General features: G+C 61.8%; 8 protein-coding genes across 8 annotated transcripts; 1 reads left to right on the top strand and 7 right to left on the bottom strand.

Annotated features, from left to right (window-relative positions):
* Window positions 1–85: 85 nt before the first annotated feature.
* On the bottom strand, window positions 86–3,029 carry RHTO_05471 (MFS transporter, drug:H+ antiporter; the record flags this gene model as incomplete). The annotated part of the gene is made up of 15 exons (XM_016419132.1): window positions 86–219; window positions 283–498; window positions 585–819; window positions 922–981; window positions 1,058–1,149; window positions 1,211–1,456; window positions 1,517–1,643; window positions 1,696–1,761; window positions 1,818–1,827; window positions 1,887–1,946; window positions 2,002–2,065; window positions 2,152–2,197; window positions 2,262–2,283; window positions 2,353–2,729; window positions 2,910–3,029. 15 exons carry the CDS (start codon window positions 3,027–3,029, stop codon window positions 86–88), a joined length of 1,875 nt encoding a protein of 624 aa, XP_016270022.1.
* A 909-nt stretch (window positions 3,030–3,938) lies between these two features.
* RHTO_05472 (L-ornithine N5-oxygenase) lies at window positions 3,939–6,242 on the bottom strand (the record flags this gene model as incomplete). Its single annotated transcript, XM_016419133.1, has 4 exons — window positions 3,939–4,011; window positions 4,073–4,809; window positions 4,881–5,661; window positions 5,929–6,242. 4 exons carry the CDS (start codon window positions 6,240–6,242, stop codon window positions 3,939–3,941), a joined length of 1,905 nt encoding a protein of 634 aa, XP_016270023.1.
* Window positions 6,243–7,314: 1,072 nt separating this feature from the next.
* Window positions 7,315–8,192, bottom strand: RHTO_05473 (outer membrane protein, beta-barrel domain containing protein; the record flags this gene model as incomplete). The annotated part of the gene is made up of 4 exons (XM_016419134.1): window positions 7,315–7,343; window positions 7,451–7,776; window positions 7,853–7,915; window positions 8,026–8,192. The coding sequence occupies 4 exons, from the start codon at window positions 8,190–8,192 to the stop codon at window positions 7,315–7,317; spliced, it is 585 nt and encodes a 194-aa protein (XP_016270024.1).
* Window positions 8,193–8,356: 164 nt separating this feature from the next.
* On the top strand, window positions 8,357–11,196 carry RHTO_05474 (uncharacterized protein; the record flags this gene model as incomplete). The annotated part of the gene is made up of 4 exons (XM_016419135.1): window positions 8,357–8,858; window positions 8,920–9,260; window positions 9,315–10,000; window positions 10,062–11,196. 4 exons carry the CDS (start codon window positions 8,357–8,359, stop codon window positions 11,194–11,196), a joined length of 2,664 nt encoding a protein of 887 aa, XP_016270025.1.
* Window positions 11,197–11,282: 86 nt separating this feature from the next.
* Window positions 11,283–12,491, bottom strand: RHTO_05475 (uncharacterized protein; the record flags this gene model as incomplete). Its single annotated transcript, XM_016419136.1, has 1 exon — window positions 11,283–12,491. One exon carries the CDS (start codon window positions 12,489–12,491, stop codon window positions 11,283–11,285), a length of 1,209 nt encoding a protein of 402 aa, XP_016270026.1.
* Window positions 12,492–12,896: 405 nt separating this feature from the next.
* Window positions 12,897–14,123, bottom strand: RHTO_05476 (uncharacterized protein; the record flags this gene model as incomplete). The annotated part of the gene is made up of 1 exon (XM_016419137.1): window positions 12,897–14,123. One exon carries the CDS (start codon window positions 14,121–14,123, stop codon window positions 12,897–12,899), a length of 1,227 nt encoding a protein of 408 aa, XP_016270027.1.
* Window positions 14,124–14,473: 350 nt separating this feature from the next.
* On the bottom strand, window positions 14,474–21,580 carry RHTO_05477 (nuclear pore complex protein Nup214; the record flags this gene model as incomplete). Its single annotated transcript, XM_016419138.1, has 8 exons — window positions 14,474–16,052; window positions 16,115–16,340; window positions 16,396–16,636; window positions 16,692–20,241; window positions 20,296–20,828; window positions 20,884–21,092; window positions 21,285–21,438; window positions 21,554–21,580. The coding sequence occupies 8 exons, from the start codon at window positions 21,578–21,580 to the stop codon at window positions 14,474–14,476; spliced, it is 6,519 nt and encodes a 2,172-aa protein (XP_016270028.1).
* Window positions 21,581–21,882: 302 nt separating this feature from the next.
* On the bottom strand, window positions 21,883–23,212 carry RHTO_05478 (NMT1/THI5-like domain containing protein; the record flags this gene model as incomplete). Its single annotated transcript, XM_016419139.1, has 7 exons — window positions 21,883–21,973; window positions 22,058–22,368; window positions 22,447–22,470; window positions 22,529–22,587; window positions 22,642–22,727; window positions 22,815–23,043; window positions 23,104–23,212. The coding sequence occupies 7 exons, from the start codon at window positions 23,210–23,212 to the stop codon at window positions 21,883–21,885; spliced, it is 909 nt and encodes a 302-aa protein (XP_016270029.1).
* Window positions 23,213–23,285: the final 73 nt, after the last annotated feature.

Raw genomic sequence — 23,285 nt, forward strand, 5'->3', positions numbered from 1 at the left:
CGCTGTTCCGTCTATACACTCATTGAGATTCGTTTCTACTACTTTTCTCCGACCGCGAACAGAGCGAGCGAGGGGAGCAGGAAGATCAGGCCAAATCCGCGTCCTTCTCCCGCCTCGCATCCGTCGGACGTCCAGCAAGGTCTTCTCCCTCGACTGCGTTCTGGTCGTTGCTGAGCTTGATGTTGCTGACCATGAGAGCAAGGAAAGGCGGGACGACAGCTGCAACATCACCAAAGCCTCGTCAGCTTCAGCCTCGCCAAGAAAGCGAGCGCGCAAACGCACCGATAGCAGTCGCCGCAATGAGCAGAATCTTCATCGTCTCCGTATACGCCCCAACAATCCCATCGTACGCCGCGTCGTTCGTCCCGCGGTACGTGACGGCGGTAGTGATTGATCCAAAAACTGAGGCGATTTCGGTGGAGGAGAGGATGCCCGTGAGGTGTGAGGCGAGTTCGCGAGGCATCCAGTCGCGCCAGATGGCGGTTGCGATGGCCGTACCTGCGGGCGGGAAGCGTCAGCTAGATCCAGCCACTTCCTCCTGCGAAGAAGGAAGATGCGGCCGAGTGAGGAAGCGCGCAACTCACCAACCGCATTCCCAATCTCCGCAAACAACAACACAAACGCCGTCACAGTCGCCACATCCTGATGCGGCACGCTAGCCTGTGCGAGAAGCTGTGTCGAGGCCGAAGCAATTCCGCCGCCGAGTCCTTGGAGGACCTGTACGATGACGAGTTCGGCGGTGGAGCCGTGGGCGCCTTTGGAGTGAATCATGAGGCCGACGCCGAGGAGGCGGACGAGGAGGCCGAAGAGGAGAAGCCACTGCGGAGGCGGAAGACGGGGAGGGCGGGAAGGTCTTTGGGTCAGCGCTTACTCATTCGACGTCTCCACGGCGTTCGCCGACGTCATAGAGAGTCAACACACCTTGGTACGACGAAAGTAGAGCTGGTAGAAGCCAGCAAGGATTGCGCCGAGCGTGAGAGACTGCGGACGACGATCAGGAGGTCACAGAATCAGCCCAGGTCCGTTCCGCTCAACCAGAAAACGCCGTAGAACGTACAAGGGATTGTGTGTATGCGAAATAACCTTGATCTTTCACCGACCAGTCCTTGACGACGGCGATGAAGGAGTATTGGTAGGTGTACTGGAGGTCTGCGGGCAAACGTCCGTCAGTCGCCTCCCTCCATCTCCGTACACTCTGCGCCAAACTCACAGAACGACACAAAATCAAAGAACCCGATCAACGCGCACGCCAACACCGTCGGCGATCTAAAGAACCTGAACGGAAACAATGGTTTCTTCGCTCCGAACCGTTCGTAGGCGACGAAAGTGATGAGCGTGAGTCCGCCAACGACGAGGAGAACGATAATCTTGTAGGAGGTCCACCAGAGAGTGCCTTTGTTTGCGAGGGTGAGAGGGAGGAGGATGCAGGCCCAGCCGGCGCCGAAGAGGAGGAGACCTGCGTATGGGATCCCTCAGCTTCTTCCGTTCTTTTGACCCTTGAGAAGTGTATACGTACCGAGTGCGTCGATGTCGAGAGCCCACGAGAGCATCCGCTTCCCTAGAGGCCGAGTATCCTTTGCCTTCGCAATCGTTCCGCCGTGCTCTTCGACGAGGTCCGTTGCATCGAGTCCGAGGCGCTTGGCCTGTGAGAGATCTGTCAGTATACGAGTTGATGAAGGTGAGGAAACGACGCACCCGGATTTGCGCCCAGAGGAGCGTGCTGATAATCGGGGAGAGGGTGACGGGGATGAGGATAATGAACTGCGTCGTGGGTCGCGTCAGTACAGACAAAGCGTTGACGAGGGGAAGTAGCGCACCATGGCGTAGCTGGGAAAGGAGACGCGAGTGAGTACGGAAGAAAGCGACGAAGAGAAAGCCAGACTTACCCCCAGTGCCAGTTCGACGTCGCCAGCACGCCCTGCGCGATATTGCCCGACACGAACGCACTATAAATCGGTCGTCAGCTCACTCAAAAACGAGAACATCGAGAGGAAAACGAACTTGACGAAGAACCAGACCGAGGTGAGGGACGAGATCAGGCCGCGCCAGCGAAGGTTGGTGCAGTCTGCGCACATTTGCCGTGTCAGAGATGATGGCGGAGGGAGAGGGAGAGGGGTGGGGAGAGGCAGAGGGAGAGGGAGGAGGACGGACCGGCGATGACGATCTGGATGAGGATCTGGAGGGCGGCATAGCCGACCTGAGGAATGGAAGTGTGAGCAGGCGAGTCTGCGAGGCGGGAATGGACGATAGCGGTAACGTACGTAGTAGATGACTGCACCAGCGCTGCGAGGAGGACCAGAGGTCAGTCAGGAGCGACGAGGAGAGCTAGCGAGGAAGGACTCGAAAACGCACGCATAGGTGTGGACGTTCGAGCAGGCGGCAATGATGATGTACCCGAGGCAGTAGAAGAAAACAGCGAGGACGAAGGCCTCTGCGCGACCAAAGACGTCCGCAAACTTGGCCGCGAACGGCTTTGACACCGCAAGTACGATAGCTTGCGCAGTCGCGATGGCTCCAAGCAAGCTGTGCTGGCCGAAACTTGAGGTTGCGCCTGCGGCATAGAGGTACGTTGTTGTCCCGTCGAGAGAGTAGATGTAGCTTGCAAGGGCGATACCGACGAACAAGGCGATGCGGGAATCGCGTCTCCAAACGCGGTTGACGCTCTCGACTTTGAGGACGCCTGCTTGGGTCGCGACGGCGTACGAGGGGGGCGAGGCGTCGTGGGTTGTCTGCGAGGGGAAGAGGCAGAGTTTTAGCCCGGGGCAGATAATCTCGACGCAGCTGGCTCGCGATCGAGCGAGGAGGAGCCGGTGTGCGCGCGGGAGGCTGTTGGGGTCCTTCGTGTGTCGACTTGAGAGCACACGCTAGTCCTAGCGCGATCAAGCGAGAAGCCGAGCGAGCGAGCGCACCTGGACTGGGGGTACCTCGGCGCTCGCAGTCTGCGCGAAGCGAGCGTGGTCGTGCTCGCGCTGGACGTTGCCAGCATACTGCTGTGCGTCCTTGCCTTCGTCGTGCGAGCTTGTCGACATCGTTGCGCGTGTGCAAGAGGGAGAGAGAGAGGGAGGGAAAACACCGAGCCCAAGACTCGCGCGCGCGCTCGATCATCAGATAGCGGCAGTCGCGCAGCCAGCTCGCAAAATCTCGTCGCTGCCTCCTTCGTACGCCTGCTGGACTCCTGGACGTGTATAACACGAGCCCTGGCGGATAGGAAGCGGTCGAGCCAACTTGACCTTCCTCGTCCTCCTCGAACCGCCTCTCCTCAGCCCTTCTTCCCGCTCCGCGCCCTGCCAAGCCACTCCTTAGCCTTCACTCCTCAGACAGGCATTAGTCAAACTCCGTCGGGATCCTTCACGCGGCGCGAAGACCGGCGTCGGGGCTTGTTCCCGACTGCGACGAAGGGAAAGGTTTTCCTCGTACATAGCTCGTCCTCTGGTCGCCGGCGCGATTCTGCTCCTTGTAGGACTCGTTGTACAACATGCAGACGATGTCGAGAACAGAAGCGAGTGCAAGCGAGCGAGATAGCGGGAGGAGGACGAGAGGTTCGAAGCGCGACAAGACGAGGTCAGGAGGTCGCGGCGGCGTACGTAGATTGCAAACAAGCGTGCTCTTCACAAGCGGAAGTGGTAGCGACGACGACGAGCGAGAAAGCAAAGCGAGAGTGGCGTGAGCGAGAAGGAAGCAAGGAAGCGTTCCAGGCGAATCAAAGAGAATCTCCTCTTGCGTCCCTTCTTCCGATGGTCAGCGCCTCGGATCTCTACATTAGTTGACTCATTCCTGCTAAACTTCTGAGGGAGATACAAATACGATAGGACGAGTCGGACGAATTCGTGCTGCTGGAGGATGGAACGCAGATGCAAGGTACGAACGACAACGGCGAGTGGAGTCTCTGTTCCGAGCGAGGTTTCTAGTCTTGATGTGACGAGGTGTAGACGAGGCGTCTAGTGATCCGTCTCAAAGTTCCCTTCGGCGAGGAGGGACTGTACGACTTCCCCGCTCCTGACCGCTAGTACACTGCTCCATCCGCCTCACAACTCATCAGCGCCCACTCGAATCAGAGGAGGGGGAGACGCACCTCAACAACGAGTCACTAATCCCATGACTCTTCTCACAACTCCCCTGCAACCAAACCGTCGGCCTGAAACCCCTCCCATCGTTCGTCTGGCGCGGTAAGGAGAGGCGGTAGTTCTCGAGGACTTTGTAAGACGGCGTCGAGGAGGGGGAGCGCTTGGAGGTGGGCGAGGAGGGACAGGGAGGGCTGGTCGGGGCGGTAGAGGGTTTCGAGGAGGAGCGGCGCGAGTGGGAGTCGAAGCGCGAGGGAGAGACGGAGCTTGAAGAGCGGGACGACGTAGATGCAGAAGAGGACGAGGGGAGCGGACGGGAGAGGTCGGTGAAGGCGCTGTCGGGGAGCGAGAGGGCGGGGGGAGGGGTAGTGGGCGGACTCGACTCGGGTATCGAGGACGAGGAGGCGGGCGAGTCGTCGGCGTCCGTGTCGAACAACGCCGCGAGGGGAATCGTCTCCCCCTCGAGAGACTCGAGCGCCGATTCGGGAGGGAAGAGCAGCCGCCTCCAAGCCTGCCTGTCATAGCCCGTCCCGCACACAACCGCGTCATACGTCACGCTCCTCTCCTCCCTCGTAATCGGGTTGAACAAGACAAGCTCGATCGCGCCTGAAGGCGTAGGGCGCGCTTCGCGGATCTCGGTGTAGGGACGGATGTTGAGGTGTGGGTCGCGCGTGAGGGAAGAGGCGGGCGAGCCGGTGCGCACGGCGACGTCTTCCTCGACTTTCTGGTCGTACATCGTTTCGTACACCTGCGCGAGCGGGGCAAACTCGAGCCTCATCAGTTTCCGCGCACTCGAGGAAGGGAGGAGTCGCGACTCACCGCCTCCAGCGTCCTCGGATTCACAATCGAGTAATTCGTCCCCTTGGCCTCGCCCAACACTCGCTCCCTCTCCTTCTCCCCGAGCCGGTAAACAGCCTGACTCATACTCGGGTCGAACACCTCGTTCGAGAACTGTCCTTCGTCGGTGGGTCGGAGTGCGGAGGAGCGGATGAGCATGTCGATTTGCGGTCGGTGTGTGAGGAAGGAAGGGAGGAGAGGAGCGAGTTTCGTCCGGAGGTGGAGGAAACACTCGGCTGCTGATTGTCCTGCGCCGATCACCGCCAACCGGATCGGTCGCTCCTCGGCGTGCTCGACGACCTCCGGCAAGACGCGGTCAATGTGCTCGAGGAACGAAGCGGTGTGGAGGACCCGTCCGGTCTGGACGAGTTCGGGCGCGGCGAGCTGAGGAGGGACTTTGGGCGACCCGCCAGCCGAGACGACGAGGTTCCGTGTGTATCGGTGTACGAACTCGTTCGTCTCGAGTACGCGGGACGTGACTCGCAAGACGCGGACATCCGCTCCCTCATCGTGCTCGTCCGGCCTCAACGCATCGACGCCCACGACCTCTTCTCCAAAACTGACTTCGCCTCCCTGCGCGCGAATCTCGGCCGTGACTTTCTCCGCGCACCAAGTGAGGTAGTCTGCGAATTCGCGACGGGAGGGTGTGAAAGTCGAGAGGGAGATGAAGGAGACGAGGCGGGAAGGCTGGAACGAGGCGAGGTAGGAGAGGAACGTGTAAGGTGATTGCGGGTTGCGGAGAGTCGCCAAGTCTTTGAGGAAGCTGCGCAGGGAGGGTAAGAGCGAGGGGGGAAAAGATTATCAGCGACCCGAGAGATTTAGTGTGTCTCGGATGGAGATGGGATCAGTGATTGGCGGCGCAGTCCTCGTCGCGCTCCGGCTCGTCCCGCGCTCGCAAGTGAGCTCTGCGCGAGATGGCGCAGCGAGTGGATTGAGCGAGCGAATGCCCGAGGAAGAGGAGCGAGTATGCGGACGGCGACGGTAGCAAGCCGATGGGATCGAGGAGGAGGAGGAGGAGGGCGGGACTCACGAGATCTGCATCTTGCTCCCCTCGAGCATCATGCCGGGGTGCCACCTGAACCCGTTGTACCGCTCGACGAACGCCGCCTTGACTTTCCTCCCCTCTACTCCGCTGTTCTTGCGCTGCTCGCCCGCCACCTGTTGGGCATCGAAGCCGAGCGCGTGCTGTAGTCCGCCGAGGGAGGAGTAGACTGGCTGGGACTGAGGGCGCGGGTGGTGAGCGTTGAGTTCTGCGAGGGCGATGGCGAGAGCGACAGAAGCGGGTCCGAACCCGATGCTGAGGGTGTCGAAGATGTCGCCGGGAGAGGGTCGAGTGTGTGCCATCCTGAGTAGCCACTTAGGGAGTTGTAGCCCGAGTAGTGAAGGAGAGAGAGTGAGAGAGAGAAGGGCAAGAGAGCGAGATCGGAAGGCGCGCGCGCGAGGGATTTCCAACCCGGCGGGCGTCATCACTTCGCACTTTCAAGCAGAGGCGTAAACGGACGCGAGCTCGCCTTAATACCACTTCAACAGTCGCACGCTCACGCCCCCCGGCCATCGAACTCATCGCCCGTCCGCCTCTCCTCCTCCTCGCGCTCGTCAACGTCGCCACCTCGTCTGTATGTAGGGCTCCCTTTCGCTGGACAGGCTGCACACGTTCTGCCACCGCACGTCCGATCCAGCCGCAGCGAGCGAATCGAGCGCCGCCGAAAAGAGCCCTCCCGAATCGTATCGCCCTCGCTCTTCGCTCGCTCACGCAGCAGAACCAAAGCATCTCCTGCTCCGCTCTTCTTTCACCGCCCAAACGAGCCCCGATCGAACCAATCCCGTCGCTGCTATTTGCACGACCCTCGTGTGGAGGGGAACAGAGCCAGCCGACGAGGGAAGCGGCGGGTCTCGCTTGCTCGGAATCGACGCCTCTCTCTCTCTTGCCGCTGCTGCCGACATCGCTGCACTAGCCAATCAGAGTGGTGCTATTTGCGCACACAGTGAGCGGCAAGAGGGGAGGAAGAGGCCCTTGAGCGTCTGCCTCCGCTTTCTTTCCGCTCGGAGTTGGACAGCGGCGCTGTAAGGGCTTCTGCAGTAGAGTCGATGCATCGACGGTGTGGCTTGTAGCATGACCGAAGACGCAAGGCGAGGGTCGGCTGGCTCGGTGTGGCTTGTTTGGGAGCGCGACCGAGCGAACGAGCGAGCGAGCGAGCGACAGACGAGGGAGGACAAGGTGAGGCGCAAGTCAGCCTGCGCCAGTGGCATCCTCGGCATGTCAGGCGTGGTGTGGCGCCGACAGCCCCAAGCAGCCACCGAGGAGTGCGAGTAGAGGAGCGCACAGCGAAGCGAGCGAGTCGACCTTCCCAACCTACATCCGCGTCTGCGCTCAGCTGTGTAAGGCAGGCGGCTCCTTGCAGTGCAAGTACAGCGCCTACTCGATGAGGTAGGCGTCGTAGATGACTGCGCATTTCGAGGGAAGCACGAGCGGACGAAAGGCGTCAGTTTCCGCCGCATCCTTCCTCCTCTCATCGCAAGACTGAAGCGAAGAGAACCCCCGCACGACTCACCCTGCCTGCCGGACCTAACCCCACTCCCAACCCACATACTAGTATTCAACCACGCATACCTCTCATTCCTCGAATCCGTCTCCATCTCGACGCACAAACGGAACTTGTATTCCTCTGGTCCGGGTACCTCGCCCTCGTACCCCTCGCGCGCGGCGGAAGAGAGTGCTTGAAGGATGTGCGGAGGACCGGTACGCCAGCCGCGGGTTTGCACTTGGATGAAAATGCCGTCCGAGGTGCGAAGGAGGTAGCGGGTTGAGAGTTGCGCGGCGAGAGGGGAGGAGGGGTGAGAGGAGGGCATGATATGCTGTGCGTCTTGGCCGCCGGCGCTGCGCACATGCGGAGCGGTCAGGTCTTGCGGGAGCAGGGGAAGAGGGAGGGTGAAGAGGATGGAATGCGACGCACACGATCTCGCCGTGACCCCACGAGCCTTCAAAGTGTCCTCCAGTAAAGTTGATCCAATTGAACCTTGCGCGGTGCGACCTCTCAAACCCGTCAGCCTCCCTCTCTCGCTCACTCGCGCCAAGACCCCCTCCCGCTCCTCCCTCGCGCTGAAAGTGAATACAAGCGAAACTCACTGCCCGCCATCCCCATGCAGTCCCTCCCCGACACTCCTCACAGCCTCCAGATCACACACAAGCCTGAACGAGTGTGTCAAGCGCGGAATGGGGATGGGGATCTCGAGTGCGGCTTTGTACGACGCGGGAGTGTCGGTGGATGCGCTGGGGGTGTGGGTGTCGGGCATGGTGTCTGCGGGAGTGGAGCTATGAGCAGAAGAGGGGAGAGGAGAGGAGAGAGAGCGAGGGAGAATCGTTTCCCCTCCTCCCGGTGCCGATCACGTGACCCGTGGCCGCTCCCGGCTGATCTCATCGCTTTGCGGAGTTCGCTCGTCACGCAGACTTCACCATCATGCAGGCGCACACGACGGGCGATGTGGCCTCACTCGCGGACGAAAGCACCCCGCTGCTCGCCTCGCCCGCATCCTCTCCCCGTTCTCGACCTCCTCGTCCGCGTCCTTGCCCACGACCCGCTCCACCTCCTCAAGAGGCCCGCGACACCCTTACGCTCCCCTACTTGACCCGCTCACTCGCCGCCATCCGCGCCGGCTCACTCCCCTCCACCTTACAGCTCCTCACCCTCTTTCGCGCGCTACTCGACTCGTCCTTTCTGTCCGACTTCCACCAAGTCCCGTATCTCACCAACGCCGCGACGCTCTCCAAGGAAGGAGAGAAAGTACGTTCCGCGTTGCGGGAAGTGGTGCAGAATTTGGAGGAATTGGTGAGGGCAAGGAATCCGAGGGTTGAGTGGGATGAGGAGCGAGAGGTGTGGGTTGGACAAACGGGAGAGGAAGGGACGGGCGATGGGTGGCAGGAGTTTGTGTGGGCTTGTCGGAAGACGAGGGTGGACATTGGTGCGTTCTCGGACCTTTCTCTCTCGGATCCTTGGATTGGGTTGACCGCTCTGTTGCGCAGATCTCCCTTCTACGTCAATTCCCACCCCTTCCCCATCCGACCTCTCAGCAGCGCACTCTTCCCTCTTGACCCTCCTCCAACTCACCCTCACCGCCCCCGCATTCCTCTCCCTCCTCTCGGACTTGGTCGTCCTCCTGCGTGACTATTTCAGCGCGACGATTGAGAAAGCGGAGGGCGATGAATTGGTCAGTGCCGAAGCAGGCGAGACGGTGAAGGATGTTGTGGAGGTAGTGGTGGAGGGTGTTATTGGGCCAGAGGCGCAGAAGAAGGGGGAGGGAGGATTAAGGGCGGACGAGTCGGTGCAGGAGATAAAGGACGAGTTCGTGGAGCGCTTACAGCAGGTCCGTTCGTCGTGTCCCGTCAAATCTTCGCTTGTTGACCCTTTCCCACTGCAGGTCCTTGTCCAGCTCCAGTCGACTCAGGCGTATCAAGGCGCTACCCGCACACTCCTGTCCCTCGCACATTCATACATTCGTCAAGCCATCGACGAACTCACGCCCTCCATCGACATCGACTCTCGCGCCTCGCCTTCGACTCCTCGCCAACTAACCGACCCGTCACACATGCTCATCCCCCTTCTCGAGCCCTTCACAGGCGGACCAGCCTCCCTCGCTCCGCTCCGCACATCGTTCAAGACTCTCACTTCCCGTCTCTCACCCTCGAACCCATCGACAAATCCGCATGCTCTTTCGACACTATTCTCGCAACTCGACTCGCTCGTCGACCGGGCGTTGCTCGAGCCTGGCTGGGCGGGGTCGAGGAAGTGCTATGCCGCTATCGGGAGGCTACGGGAGACGGCGTCGCAAGTCGGACAGGACGATCCAGTCCTTCGCGCTGCCATCGGAGACGCCTTCTCGCTCCTCGTCGACGCCATCTCGAAAGTCGCCTCCGACCCACTTCTTCATCGAACCGCCACGGCTGTCGAACAACTCGGAGAAGCGGTAGTGGGATGGGTCGAGGTCGCAGGTGGGAAAGCGTTGCAGGTTGTGGAAGGACAGCCGTTGAACGCTATTTGGGCTGATTTGGTCGAGTGGGTTTGGCCGAGGGTTGTTGGCGTGCTTGCTGAGATGTCGCTACCAAGGTGTGCTGCGCAAGCCATGTCGTCTCTGCAGGCTGAGCTGACATCGAAAACTTGTGCGCAGAATCGAGTTCGCCTCGCCCGCCGTCTCGCTCGCCATCGAACCTCCCTCACTCCTCTCAAACTCGCTCGTCCCCTCCTCCATCTCCATTCGCCAAACAACAGCCCTGACCTACACTCCCTCGCACGGCTGCTCGACTCTCGCCCTCCCCCTCTCCGCTTCCGTACCCGCTCCTCCTCCTTCCTCCCTCTCCTTACGCACTTCCGCCTTCGCCTCTACCCGCCTCGAAGTCACCGGCCTCCGCCTCGAAGTCGAGAATGTCGGCTACTTCGCCTCTTACCATACCGGCATCCCTTGCTTCCCAACCCTCAGCGAAAGCGGCCTTCTCGACCTCCGTCTCGGTTCAAACCCCTCCAGCGGACTATCCTTCTCGCTCGTCACGTCCACGCTCTCCTCACCCGCCGCACGGACGCTCTTCGACCTCGACCCCGCCGAGACGCAAGTCACCCTCGAAGACTTCCGTATCACGCCTCACCATTCCTCGCATCCTTGGTTGATGTGGCTCCTCCGACCTATCTTGCAGACGGCTGTAAGGAAGGTGGTGGAGAAGGAAGTGAGGGAGAAGGTTGTTGAGGCCGGGGTGGAGTGGGTTGGGAGAGTCGGCTGGAGCGTGAAGGAAAGGGATAGGAAGTTGAGGAGCGAGGAGGAGGGTGAGAAGGTGGGAGTGCGGGGGGCAAGCAGAGGGGAGGACGGGGCGAAGCAGGCGGTGTGGAGATGGTTTAAGGCTGGATGGCAGGTCTTGCTCGGCACCGGCAACGATCAACCGTCCTCCCCTTCAACGCCCTCTTCGCCCGCCTCAGCCGCCACTGCCGCCCCGACTCTCGACGACGTCCAGCTCAACTCACGCGGTATCACGCTCGACCTCTCCTCCGAAGAAGCGACCGTCGGACTCGGCTCAGAAGGCGTCGTCCTCTCTCCAGGCGAAGCGTCGATCCCTCATCCGGACGGCCAGAAGAAGGGTTTACGGCGAGCGGTGAGGGACGAAGTGAGGAGCGAGGTGAGGGAAGGTCGGCGGGTCGGGAGGAAGGTGATGCGGCTTCCGGGCGAGGTGGAGGAAGCGAGGGAGGAGTGGGTGGAGTATGGGCGGCGGGAGCAGGGTGAAGTGTTGACTTGGAAGAGTGAGGCTTTCGATCTGTAGCAGCAGCGGCGTGCAAAGCTTGCGAAACCGCGCTTTCGCTGGTCGAACGAGAGGCCAAAGCTGCGACGCAACATTGCAGTACAGTGTCAAGGACGCGACACTTGTTCAATCAGCCTGCGGTCGGCCAGCCTCTCGCGGGCGAGCGAGACAGCGAGGCCCTCAAACTCAACACCCTCCTCATCCGCAATCTTGAGCAATTCGGCGAGTCCCGAGAGACTGAACTCGCTCGACCATCCTCCGTAACGCTCCAATTCGTAGCCAAAGTCGTCGATCCACTCCTCCTCCTTCCACCTATCCCACACATTGTGAAGCTCGACCTTCACGAGAGAGGCTAGCTTGTCCGGCCCGGTGATCAGGGTTGTAAGATCGCGGATGGTGATGCAAAGGTTGTCGTAGAAGCTGAGTTCTTCGAGCTCCTGCATTTTACTGATGACCGGAAGACAATCGCGGTGATAGGCGCCGCTGCGAAACTCGAGACCGTACGAGAGATTGAACTTGGTCAACGCCTGTGCCATATTCGCCTGACCTCCGAAGGACGCAAGCGACAGCCAGCGAAGACCGTCGGGCTCAGGAAGGCAGTCTAGGAGGCTGTCGAGAGACTCGGTCGCCGTCAAGGGTTCGGTTTCGTGCAGGTACAGCCCTTCGGGGTACTCGAACCAGGACAAGAGGTCGTGTACAGCCGGGTTGCCGAGTATAGGTCCGCGCAGAGACAGCCACCAGCCCCACGGACGCCAGTCGGGCAGCCGGCCTCGCTGCTGGTATCGACCAAGGCTGGCCCGACTTCGCCTGACCGTGAGCTCGAGAACATTGAAGTGGGGGTAGTGCTTCAAGTTGGCGTAGTGATCCGGCGCGAACGGGTTCGCCCAGCCGTGGAAAGGATCGAGGAGGCAAAGCGAGACGAGTTTCGGGAGGTATTGACCGGCGGTCTTGGGCGCGAGGACCATCTTGGCGATCCTGGCGGAGCCTTCAATCTCGAGGTGCGTGGTCGATGTGAGGGATCCGAACAGCGTTGCCAGCTCCTTCGCTCGCGGTTGTCCGATATCCTCGCCCTCAAGGTGGAGCCGGAGTTCCTTTACGAAGAAAGCCACGCCGGAGCTCTCGCTGACGAGTCGACAGAGCTGTTGGAGTCTTTGGAAAGATCGTACAGTCGTGGTCGCGAAGCAGAGGCGCCGGGAGGTCGACAGAAATGCCTTCGAGATGCCGCCGAGGTACTGCTTCGGCTTCGCGGTGACGACGAGCTGGCAGATGCAGTCGAAGAGTTCGGGCGGAAGGCTCGTCAGGTAGTCCTTCGGCATCGTGTGCTGCGGGAAACGAGCGAGACGAGGTCAGGACTGATGAGGATTGCGAGGGCGACAACGCGTGCGCACCTGCTTGGCGGATCCGGCGAGCAGAAGAAGGGCGATCCGAGACGTGATCTGAAGCAGCAGCAAGCAGTAGCGAAGCTCTCAGCGGGTGAGCGTGCGACACAGCGAGCGAGAGGAGGACAAGGGAGGGAAGCGTGCAAGTTGGCCCTCCCAACAGCGCCTTTCCGTTGCAGTGAGCTGGTACTGGTCGAGCGTTGCTTAGAAAAGCCGACGAAACCCGTGCGAAGGCGGGAAAGCGAGGCGCTCTCAAGTGTCGTCTCGCGACGGACGGAAGGAAAGGACGGCGGCGACGTTACAAACCCACCAGACAAGCATTGTTCACAGTCCAGCCTTCCTTCACCACTCTGCCGCCGATGCGGCCGCCGCCCTCGAGATCTCGCGCCGCTTCTCCTGCTCCTTCTCGCGCTCAGCTTCGAGACGGGCGTCGTGCGCCTTCTTCCGCTTGATCGCAAGTTCTGCCCACTCGCCCCTAAGCTTGACGTTCTCGCGCTCCGCGACCTCAATAACGGGGATGAGCTCGTCCGGTTCGGGCCACAACTCGTAGTCGCCCCAGTCAGGTTCGTGCACGCCGAGCAACTGGAGACTGCTGATCTTGGCTGGGCCTTCGAGAACTGCGAGGATGTCCTCGGTTGTAAAGGTACGGTTAGGCTGGAGATCAAGCTGGGCGAGACGAGGCAACGAGCGACTGAGGGACCGGAGGATTGCCGAGCAGTCGAAGCCGGCCTCAAGACTCAGTGCGATCACCCAAGGGCAAGTCTTGAGCGTCGCGCTGATGTCCTCCTTCATAGATATGGGCTGAGCAAGCACTAGTTGAATAACGCTCCTGGGCAGGTCACGAAGGCGGTCTGACATTGTCGTGATCGTTCCGATGGGACCGTGCAGCGACAGCGCCGTCGAGCCGAGGCTGGCGGCTAGGGCGCTCGCTGTCGGGTTGTCAATTCCTTGACCGGACAACATCAGGAGCCAGAAGGACCACGGCATCGCGATGCGCTCCACTGCCTTCGCCCGCTGCGAACGGCCTTCCGGCTTTGACTGGATGTCGAGGCTCAGCTTGGCAAGGCGAGAGTAGCGACCAAGGTTGCGGTAGAAGGAGGGTGCGAGGGGGTCTGCCCATCCTTCGAATCGGCCGCTGATGGTGAGATCCTCGAGAGACGGCAAGAGACCGGCCTTGCGAGGTGACAGGAGCGCCTTTGCGAAGCGTCCTGCGCCGGTGACTGAGAGTTTCTTCACGCGAGTGAGGTTCGAGATCGCTTGGTTGAGCACGCTCGCCTTGATCTTCTGCGTCGACAGGGCGTCCTCGGTCAAAGACAGCGTCAAGCTCGCGACGCATGCGGCAGCTTCGGGGCTTGCGGCAAGGACAATCACAGCCTTCTCGGCCTTGCGCTCATCTCGGATGTAGAGACGCGGAAAGACTCGCTGTCGAGCAAACGGGAGGAAGGCCTTGGAGATGGAGCCGAGGTATTGGTCGCTGGAAGAGCGAGTTTTCGGATCGTATGCGTGCACGAGCTGGCAGATGTAGTCGAACAGTTCGGCGGGAAGGCTCGTCAGGTAGTCCTTCGGCATCTTGGGCTGCGGGCAACGAGCGAGACGCGGTCAGGACCAGTGATGAGGATTGCGAGGGCGACAACGCGGGCGCACCTGCTTGGTGGGTCCGGCGAGCAGAAGAAGAGCAGTCCGAGACGTGTTCTGAAGCAGTAGCAAGTAGCAGCGAGGCTCTCAGCGGGTGAGCGTGCGACAGCAGTGAGCGGGAGGAGGACAAGGGAGGGAGAGCGTCCATGTCGGCCGGCCCACATCAGTCCAGCTTGCGGCAGACAACGTAGCATGAAGCAGGACCTTTCGAAAAGCCAAGCGAGAAAGCGGACGTGAGCGCGTGCGATAGAATAGCCTTGCAGGACCCCGTTCCATCCTTCCCGCTACTGGTCATCCTCCTCGTTCGCCTCGCTGATCGTGTCCAGTCCCTCCTCGTCCTCGTCGTAATCCTCGTCACCGAACTCACCGTCCTCGCCCTCCCAGTCCTCCTCTTCTTCCTCCTCGCCCGATCCTTCCTCTTCTTCCGCATCGGGTGCTGCCACATTCGCTGCAGGAGCGGGCTTCGTCGAGCCGAATCCAGCGAAGGAGAACGGTGCCTTGCCCGTCGGCGTTCCCGCTGGGGTTGTCGTCGCGAAAGCGAACGCTGGCTTGCTCGCTGGCGTGGTTGCGGAAGTCGTGCTTGCGAAAGAGAAGCTCGGAGCCGCGGACTTGGTCGGGGTCGAAGTCGACGCAGCTGTTGCGAATGAGAACGTCGGAGCCGCGGGCTTGCTTGGCGTAGCGGCTGGAGTCGTGGCGAACGAGAATCCGGAGGGCGCGGCGGGTTTGGCCGATGCCATCGACGTCGAAGGGCTGCTCGGGAAACCATTTGTCAGGCTCGACGGCAGTGGGCCCCAGTCGAACGTCGAGGCGGCAGGCGCCGGCTGACCAGTCGCAGGTTTGAGCTGCACAGCGCCGGTATGGTGGCGCGACGACGTTTGCCGCGAGGCCGAGCCTCGTGAGCTTGCCGCAGGCGATGTGTTCGAGGTCGAGGATGGCGAAGGAGCGGAGATCGGCGCCGCGAACGAGATTTGCGGAGCCGCTTTGAGCGTCAGAGACGGGAAGACCGGAGGAGGAGTCCCTGATGTACCGACGGCCGAACCGAGCGCAGGTGCGTCGACAGGCGGCGCTACAGTCGGCTTTGCGGACGGGAAAGAGGCCGGCGTAAACGCTGTTGGCGGGACGACCGCAGACGCAAGCGACACGGACGGCAGACCAAATGCAGGCTTTTTGGCGGCAGGCGCTGCTGACGGTGTGAACGATGGGACGCTTGTCGGAGTTACCGCGGACGCGCCGAAAGAAATCGGGGTTGAGGTTGCGAATGGCGAGAGAGGCGGGCGAGAGGATGCAGCCGGCGCCGACGGGGTCGCGAGGAGCGGCGTCGGCGTTGCAGTGATAGGCTCGATGCTGTTTGCAAACGTCGATGAAGTCGTAGGAGTCGACGGAATTGAGGGAGTTGAAGGCGGAGGGGGAACGAAGCGCCTCGGTCGCGGAAGCCGTTCGCCAGTGATCGGTCCTTGCGAAAAAGCGAGCTGGATGTCTGCGGGCGGCTTCGCCAAACGGGAGGTCTTGGAGCCACAGGCGCTGCGGTTGAGGAGCGGCTGGTCCTTCCGTGCGGCGAGGAGCGCCCGTTTGAGGATGGCACCCGACCGTTCAGCTTGAAGAGCCGCCTCGGCCGTCACCGCTGCGTTCGACGGATCTCCGGTCACGTTTGACGGTTGAAGAGCCGGAGAACGCTGCAAACGCTCGTCGAGGGCGAGGGAGGACGACCGCTGCAGGAGCTTCCGACGAGGTGTTGCGTTGCTTGCAGGCTGCAGGCGGACGGAGTCGAGGCGCAGCGTGAGGTCGTCCAACTCGAGCGTCTTCTCCGACACGGCGAGCGAGATGTTCCGCAGCGCCCGGCTGACGGAGTCGAGCGAAGGAGCTCTGCAAGGCGGCGAAATCTCGTCAGCCCTCGACTTGAATCGCTTGGGGGAGGCGTGACGCACTTGAAGGATTGGCGACCAAGTTTCTCGTCCGTCAGCCGCTTCTTGAGATTGAGCATGTGCTCCTCAAGTTGCTCAGCCGACGCGATGGCTGCTTGCATCTGAAGGCGTATCTTGCGCTGGTTCTCCGACTGCTCCGGGCCGAGCTGGCGTACCCGGACCATCTTGGCGAAGGCTGGGTCGGCGCGGGCGCGAATAAAGCGGCCGGCCTCTTCGCGTTTCGTCTCGGCTGCTCAGAGAAGGAGCGTCAGCGTGTTCAAGCGCAGGCGGAGGCGGCGACTCACCCTTAAGCAGCTGACTCTCCAACTCGGCGACGCGGCGCTTCTGGCTGATAGCGGCAGCGTGTAGCGACTCGACGCCCGGCTTCGCGTCCTTCGTTAGGCGCTTGAGCTGGTCGAGATCGCCGAACGACCAAAACTTGTCGTCATACTGGCCGCGGCCATTTTTCGACTGGACAGTCGACGGCTGGCACGGCTTCGCGAGATCGGCGACAAAGTCTTTGATGATGGCTGCATTCTCGCGGAGCTGCGGCAGGAAGTCAACTCAGCTCGCCCGGAGCGGGGCAGAGGGCAACACGCACAATTTCGAAGTCCTTCTGCACGCTCAAGTAAGCCTTGAGGAACTCGCCGGCCATTCCCTTCTCCTCGACGGCCGGTGCCGCTGCACCTTCCGCGGCAAGCAGCTGGGTGCCGAGCTTCGGCGCAGTGGTGCTCGCCAGCGGCGTCCTCTGTCGAGGGCCAGCGGCGTCGAACACGGGCGCAGGAGCTGCAGTGCTGACCGGCGGTGCCGATTGCGCTTCGAGAGATGGCTTGGAGCCGGCATCCGGAGCTGGTGCAGCGATTGGTTTCGCGGCGGTCGCTGTCGTCGGCACAGGCAAAGTGGGCGCTGAACCAGACAAGAAAGGAGAACTTGCGGTCGGAGCGGGCGCAGCCGGCTGTGCGGCTGCCGCTGACGACTTCCCCTCCACCTTGAGGGCTGAAGGCGCGAGCGACAGCGGCAAAGGAACCCTTGGCGCGGACGAGGAAAAGGCAGGTACGCCTAGGGGTGGGGCGGCGAGAGGCGAGCTGGTCTTGGGTGTAGAGGAGGCAAAGTTGAGGAAGGAAGGTGGCTTGGCGGGAGGCGTAGGTGTCGCGGCCGACGATGCTGAAGGCGGCGTGGCGAAGCTGAACGGCGACTTACCCGCTGGACCAGCGGGACTGGGCGACGCTGCTGTCGCTGGAGAGGGGAAGCTGAACGCAGGGGCCTTGACCGCTGGTGCGGATGCGGAAGTTGAGGGCTCGGCTGCTGGAGACGGCGGTGCAGGGCTGAGGCGGGAGAGCAAGGAGGACGGCGCTGCTGGGACGCTCGACACTGGCTCCTCCTCTTCTTTCTCAGACGGCTCCTCCTCGAATTCGCTCGCGTCTTCGTCAGACCCCTCCTCCGATCCCCCTTCTTCCTGCGGCTCTTCTTCCGCTTCTTCCGGCTCTTCGTCCTTCGCGCCCAGACGGCCGAGGAGGCTGCCCGCAGGTTGACTCCGCTTCTTCTCGTCTGGCGGGCTACTGGCGAAGCCGAAGAGGCTCTTCGTGGTCGACTTCTCCTTTGGCGATGGTACGGTAATGGGCTCGGAAGGCTTCGCCGTCGTCGTAGGTGCGGCGTGTGCTTGCGAGCCGGGCTTTGTGGGCGCGAAAGAGAAGCCAGCGGTAGCGGACGACGCGGGAGCGGCGGCGGGCGTGCCGCCGAACGAGAAGCCGGTCGTGGGAGTCTTCGGTGTCGAGGATGCTGACCCGAAGCCAAAGCCTGTCGTCGAGCTGGAGGTTGCGAAGGAGCCGAAGCCGCCGGGCGAGGCTGGCTTGGGGAAGCCGGCTGTCCCTGCGTTGCTGGCGGCTGGTGCGGCGAAAGAGAACGCCGGCTTGGGCTTCTCTTCGCTCTTGAGCATGGACGCCTTCTCTTCCGCCACCTCTTCCTCCTCTTCCGTCTCCTCCTCCTCCGCTTCCTGATCTTCCTCCTCTTCCTCTTCTTCCTCTTCGCCTGCGTCCTCCTCATCCTCTCGCTCCTCTTCCTTCTCGCCCTCTCCGCCCGCATCCTCCGCCTTCGCCGCTGGTGCGGGACGCTCGTTCGCGGGTGTCGACGGCGCGGGAGACGCGATGTCGCCGGCGCCAAACGCAGACGCAGACTTCGCGGGAGTCGTGGTCGGCTCTGCTCTCGTCTCCTCCTTTTCCCCCGTCTCCGCGACCGCCCGCTCACCCTTCTCCGCCTTTGGCGCCTCGTGATCCGCTGCGGTCTCGGTAGACTGCAACGGCTTGGGCGATGCGAAGGCACCGGAGCCTTGGGCCGACCCGGTCGAACTAGCAGCGGGAGCGAACGAGAAGCCGTTCGTCGAGGTAGTTGAGGATGATGTCGCCGGCTTGTCGGCAGGTGGCGTAGGCGTCGGTAGAGCTAGCGGCTCCTGCTTCGTCTCGAGCGCGTCCTTTTTCGCTGCGAACGCCCCGAAACCACCGGCTGTCGATGCAGACCCGCCGACCCCGAAGGCTGATTTCGAAGCCTCAGCGTTGCCGTCCTTCTGCGGCGCAAAAGCTCCGAAGCCACCCGTTGGCGCCGAGAACGCCCCGAAGCCAGATGCCGGCTTGTCCTCCTCCTTCTTTGCCACGGCCGGAGCCTCGTCTTTCTGCGCCTCGAGGGTTGCAGCGAGTTTCTGACCGAATCCGAATCCGCCACCACCGAAGATGGGCGCGGTCGTTGAGGAAGAACCAAAACCGCCGAATGCAGGCGTTTTGAGTGCAGTCGCAGCTGGAGGGGTTGCCGTTGCCGCAGTCGAACCGAAGATGCTGGTCGCAGGCTTGTCAGCCGCAGGTGTAGTTGTCGACCCTCCGAGCCCGAAGCCGCCAAAGCTGAGACCCTCGGGACCCTTCGATTCCTCCCTTGCAGCCGGTGTCGACGGCTTCATCTCGGCTTCGCGCACACTTTGCGCGAAATCGAGACCCGTACGAGTCGGCTCGAGGTCGGGCGGCTCGTCGACCCTTGATTCAGCAGCGACGCCTTCCTCGTCCGCCATCTCATCCTCGTTGTCCGAGTCAGCCGATTGACGAGCGGCGAGAGGGGACTTCGCGGCGGTGCTTGGCGTTGCTCCGAAAGCAAACTTGGGTGCCGTGCCGGCAGAACCGAAAGCGCTGGTCGAAGAAGTCGACGGCGTTGCTGCCGCGCCGCCGAAAACGGACGGCTTGCCTCCAAACGCGCCAAATCCGCTGGTTGCCGCTCCTGCGCCTGCCGCCGCACCAAAGGCAGCGAAGCCTGACGAACCTCCTCCCGTCGACGCCGGCGTCGAGGCTGAACCGAAGACCGGCGTGCCGGCGGACCCGCCTGATCCGAACGCGCTACCGCTGCCGAATGGCGAAGCCGTCTTCGTAGTCGAAGCAGCGGAACCGAATGCCGATCCGCTCGAACCGAAGGAGGCGAAGCCTCCCGAAGACGGAACAGAGGCGAACCCGCCGCCTGTCGAAGTTGCCGTTGCGAACGGTGAGGCGGTCGGCGTGGATGCAGCGGGCTTCGAGAAGGCGCCAAAGCCGGAGGTCGAGCCGAATGCCGGCGTCGCTGTCGTGCCGAACGCAGGAGCGGTTGAAGCCGGCGTCGAGCCAAATGCAGAGGCGCCGAACGCTGAAGTCGACGATGGACTGGAGAACGCGCTGAACGCCGATGGAGCGGCGGAGGCAGTCGACGTCGCTGCACTAGAAATACCAAAGCCGGCGAAGCCTGGCGGTGCGGCAGAAGCAGGCGCAGCAGCCGGAACGGCTGTCGAAGGCGCGTCGCCCTCCTGCGTCAAGACGTCTCGACTCGTCACCATGCCATCGTACCTCTCGCACTTCTCGTTCGTAATGCGCCAGTACGCGACGATGCCCTGGCTTGTGTAGACGAGAACAGCCGGTTTTCGCTGACCCCCTCCGTCCGGGATGGAGAGGTCGAGGTCGAGCGAGAGGGGGCATGCGTCCTCGCCAGCTTCGCCGAGCGGAAGGGTAGGTCGGGACGAATCGGGAAGCGCGAGAGTCGCCCAGCCGGAGGAAGAGCCGGGAGGGTAAGAGGCGGTGGCTGATTGACCGATGACGCCAATGTCGCCTGAGGGGGCGTTGGCCATGAAGAGCAGGTGCTTGAAGGGCTCCCTGCGGGCGCAAAGTGTGTAAGCACCAATGTAAGCGAGGCTCGAGCCAACGCACCAGTTCTTGAACCTGCCGACCCATCGCCGCCCTTGTCGTCCCATCATTCCGAAAGGCGGCGCAGGGTCCGTGAACCTCGCATACTCGACTGCTCCACCGGCTCCCTTCGTTAAGACAAACACTTCGTCCTCGTGCTGCGGCTCCTCACCAGCTGTGCGAGGCCGGCCGTACGTAACGAGGAAGACGTTGTTTTCGAGCCACTCAATCGACCGCACCTCCCATTCACCGCCCTGCGTCGCGAGATCCGAAGGAAGGGCAAGTGATGCCTTCTGCTCGCCTTCGGGCGTGAGCTGCGAGACGGTTCCACCGCGAGTCCCGACGGCAATCTGCTTGCCCTTGACGCTCCAGCATCCGGCAGTCGCGGTGAATGATGGCGAGAAGGTGGCGTGGATGGAGCTGGACTCGATGTTGAAGACGGTCATAGGAGCGGCAGGCGAGATGATCGCGAGAAGGGGCGAGTCGGGGGCGGGATTGGGACAGACATCGAGTAAGGGCGAGGGCGCGACGGCTGGGATCGTTCGCAGAGGCGCGGTCTGTTCACAGCCGAGATCAGTAGTCTGCGTTCAAGCGTAATGAGAGAAGACGTACGTTGCCCTCGACCAGACTCTTCAACCGCCAAATCGCCACGCTCCCGTCCCGCAAGCCCGCGACAACGATTTTCTCGCCCATCGCGAATCGTAAGAAGTCGACTGGTGCTGTCGTCGAGACTGAGAGTGTGGGCGGGACATTGGGTGTCGAGTGAGGGGAAGCACTGGCGAGGGTGGAACGGATGGTGGGGAGGGAGAAGAGGGCGAAGCCTGCAGGGAGACCGACAAACTCAGCGTTCGCTCGAGTGCCATCAAACTGCATTCGAACTGCTGTTTGGGCGGCCCTTCCTCCTCGCTCATCAGAGTCCCGAACGAAAGTCACACCGCAGCCATGGCAAGTCATGTAAAGCGCTACCCCTTCGAGAGCGACTCAAACCGATCTCAGAGAACAGGTTGACTCACCGCCTTCGCTTCTGGCAGCCACAATCCACCCGAACTCGTTGCTCACAGCAAACAAGTTGCCTGGTTCTGCCTTCCCTCCCGCCGCATTGTCAAAGTCGAACGGCTGAGAGAGTCGTAGAGTGACTCCCTGCACGGGCGCAGAGAGCGAGAGGAACTGCGGGGGCGTGAGTCGGGACGGGGTCAAGGTCGAGTGAAGGGGAGATGAGGGGATGCGAAGGGCGAATCAGCAGCTGTAGGGTCACGGTGAGCAGCGTGAGAGCTCCACGCACCTCTGCGTCCTCTTCTGGTGCCTCCATCGCGCTCGGAGAAGCGATGTGAGCGGTGTCGGCGAGTGTGCAGGAGCGAGAGGGAGGCGACAAGGAGAATTGGGCTCCCATCTCGAGTTCACTTGCTTCCAAAGGCGCGAGAGCTTCGTTGACACAGTTTAAGACCCCCATGAAAGATATCTGGCTAGCAAGAAGCCAAGGGAAGAGGTCTGCAGCAGTCCAAGCGACTCTCAACTCGCTGCCGGCGGCTACTCCTCGACGCAGCAGTTTGTGAGCATCCTCCGTGCGAGCAGCGCATAATGCTGAGTGACGACGCCGGCCGGCGCCCGAATCTATTGCAACTTGGCGACGCTCGTGTCGACAAAGTCCTCGAGGTTCCAGCCTGCCGTAGGCGCCTTGAGCACGCCGGCTGCTTCAAGAGTCCTGTTCAGAGCGGCAGTGAGCAGACTGAGCGAGGCGGAGAAGCGGAAGCCTCGCCGTCCTGCATACAGGAAGGTGCAGACTCACCTGAGCGTCTTCTCGACCATGCTCTTGTCGACCTCGCGCACCTCGCCCTTTGGGTAGCTGACCTGCTCCAGCCAGGCCTTGACGTCCTCGTCAGGATACCCAAAGTGCCCCTTGATGAACTCCTTCGAGCTGGACGCGCGAGCATCGGCGGCGTCGAAGGAGTGAATCGAGGATGTCAGGTTCGAGAGGAAGGACTCGAGGAGTGAACGGAGCGGGGACGATGAGGAGGTTGTGGAAGGAGTGGCGACGACGACCCAGCTGTGCCAAGGCGTCGGGACGTTGCCGATGAAGCGAACCTCATTCAGGTAGGGCTGTTCGGATGAGGAGCGTGAGCAAGTTGAGCGAGAAGCCGAAGCGAGCCGAGCTATTCAACACAGACAAAAACACACCTTAGTCGTAAAGTGCTCCCACATCTGCAAGCGACCAATTCGTCAGGAATCGCAACCACCGCAGGAATGTAAGGAGACTCACGAAAGCTGCTGCCCGTCCGTCGTTGACGCCGTCTCGGAGATTTTTGAACGTGTCGAGGACTGCAGAGCGAGCTTAGCTCTTGCGGTATCAGTTTCGAGGAGGAAGTTACACACCCTCAAATTGAATCGGCTCTACGTTTCCATCCTTGTCGGTCCAGCCTTCCCGCAGCGCCATGTAGCTCGCCATAACCTGACTTCCGCTGCGAGCGAGAGAACCGGGCGCGGGACGTCAGCCGTCAACGCAATTGTGACCACACTCGACGAATTCCAGCGGAACTCGTCCTCACCTTCCGATCCGCGAGATGCCAATCTTCTCGCCCCTCAAGTAGCCCAAGCTCTGATACTTGCTGTCCTTGCCCACAATGACCGCCCAGTTGAGCGGGGACGTGACATACGTCCCGACGAGCTTGAACTCGGCCGTCTTCTTCGCGATGCCGGCAATGAGCGACTCGGTGAGCGCGATGGCGACATCAACTTCGTTTGCTTTGATCGCCGCCATGATTTGGCCGGTACCGCCTGTGCACGACGGTCAGCTTCAGCTTCGCGAGGAGGAGGCATCGACGAAAGGCGACGCACTCGGACACGGGACCAGCTCGATTGACTCATCCTTCGCAGCTAGCTGCAAAAGTGGAGAAGCAAAGTGTTCGGGCACGAAGGCGATACGGAGCTTCTGCTGGGTCGACATCTGTGTTCGCGAGGAGGAAAAGGGTGGTCAGCTCGTCGTTCTGACAGCGGAACGTCCAGCGCGTGAGCAGCGC

The sequence above is a fragment of the Rhodotorula toruloides genome (assembly GCF_000320785.1).
Source record: "Rhodotorula toruloides NP11 unplaced genomic scaffold Scaffold33, whole genome shotgun sequence".
In the NCBI taxonomy this organism is placed as follows: Eukaryota; Fungi; Basidiomycota; class Microbotryomycetes; order Sporidiobolales; family Sporidiobolaceae; genus Rhodotorula; species Rhodotorula toruloides.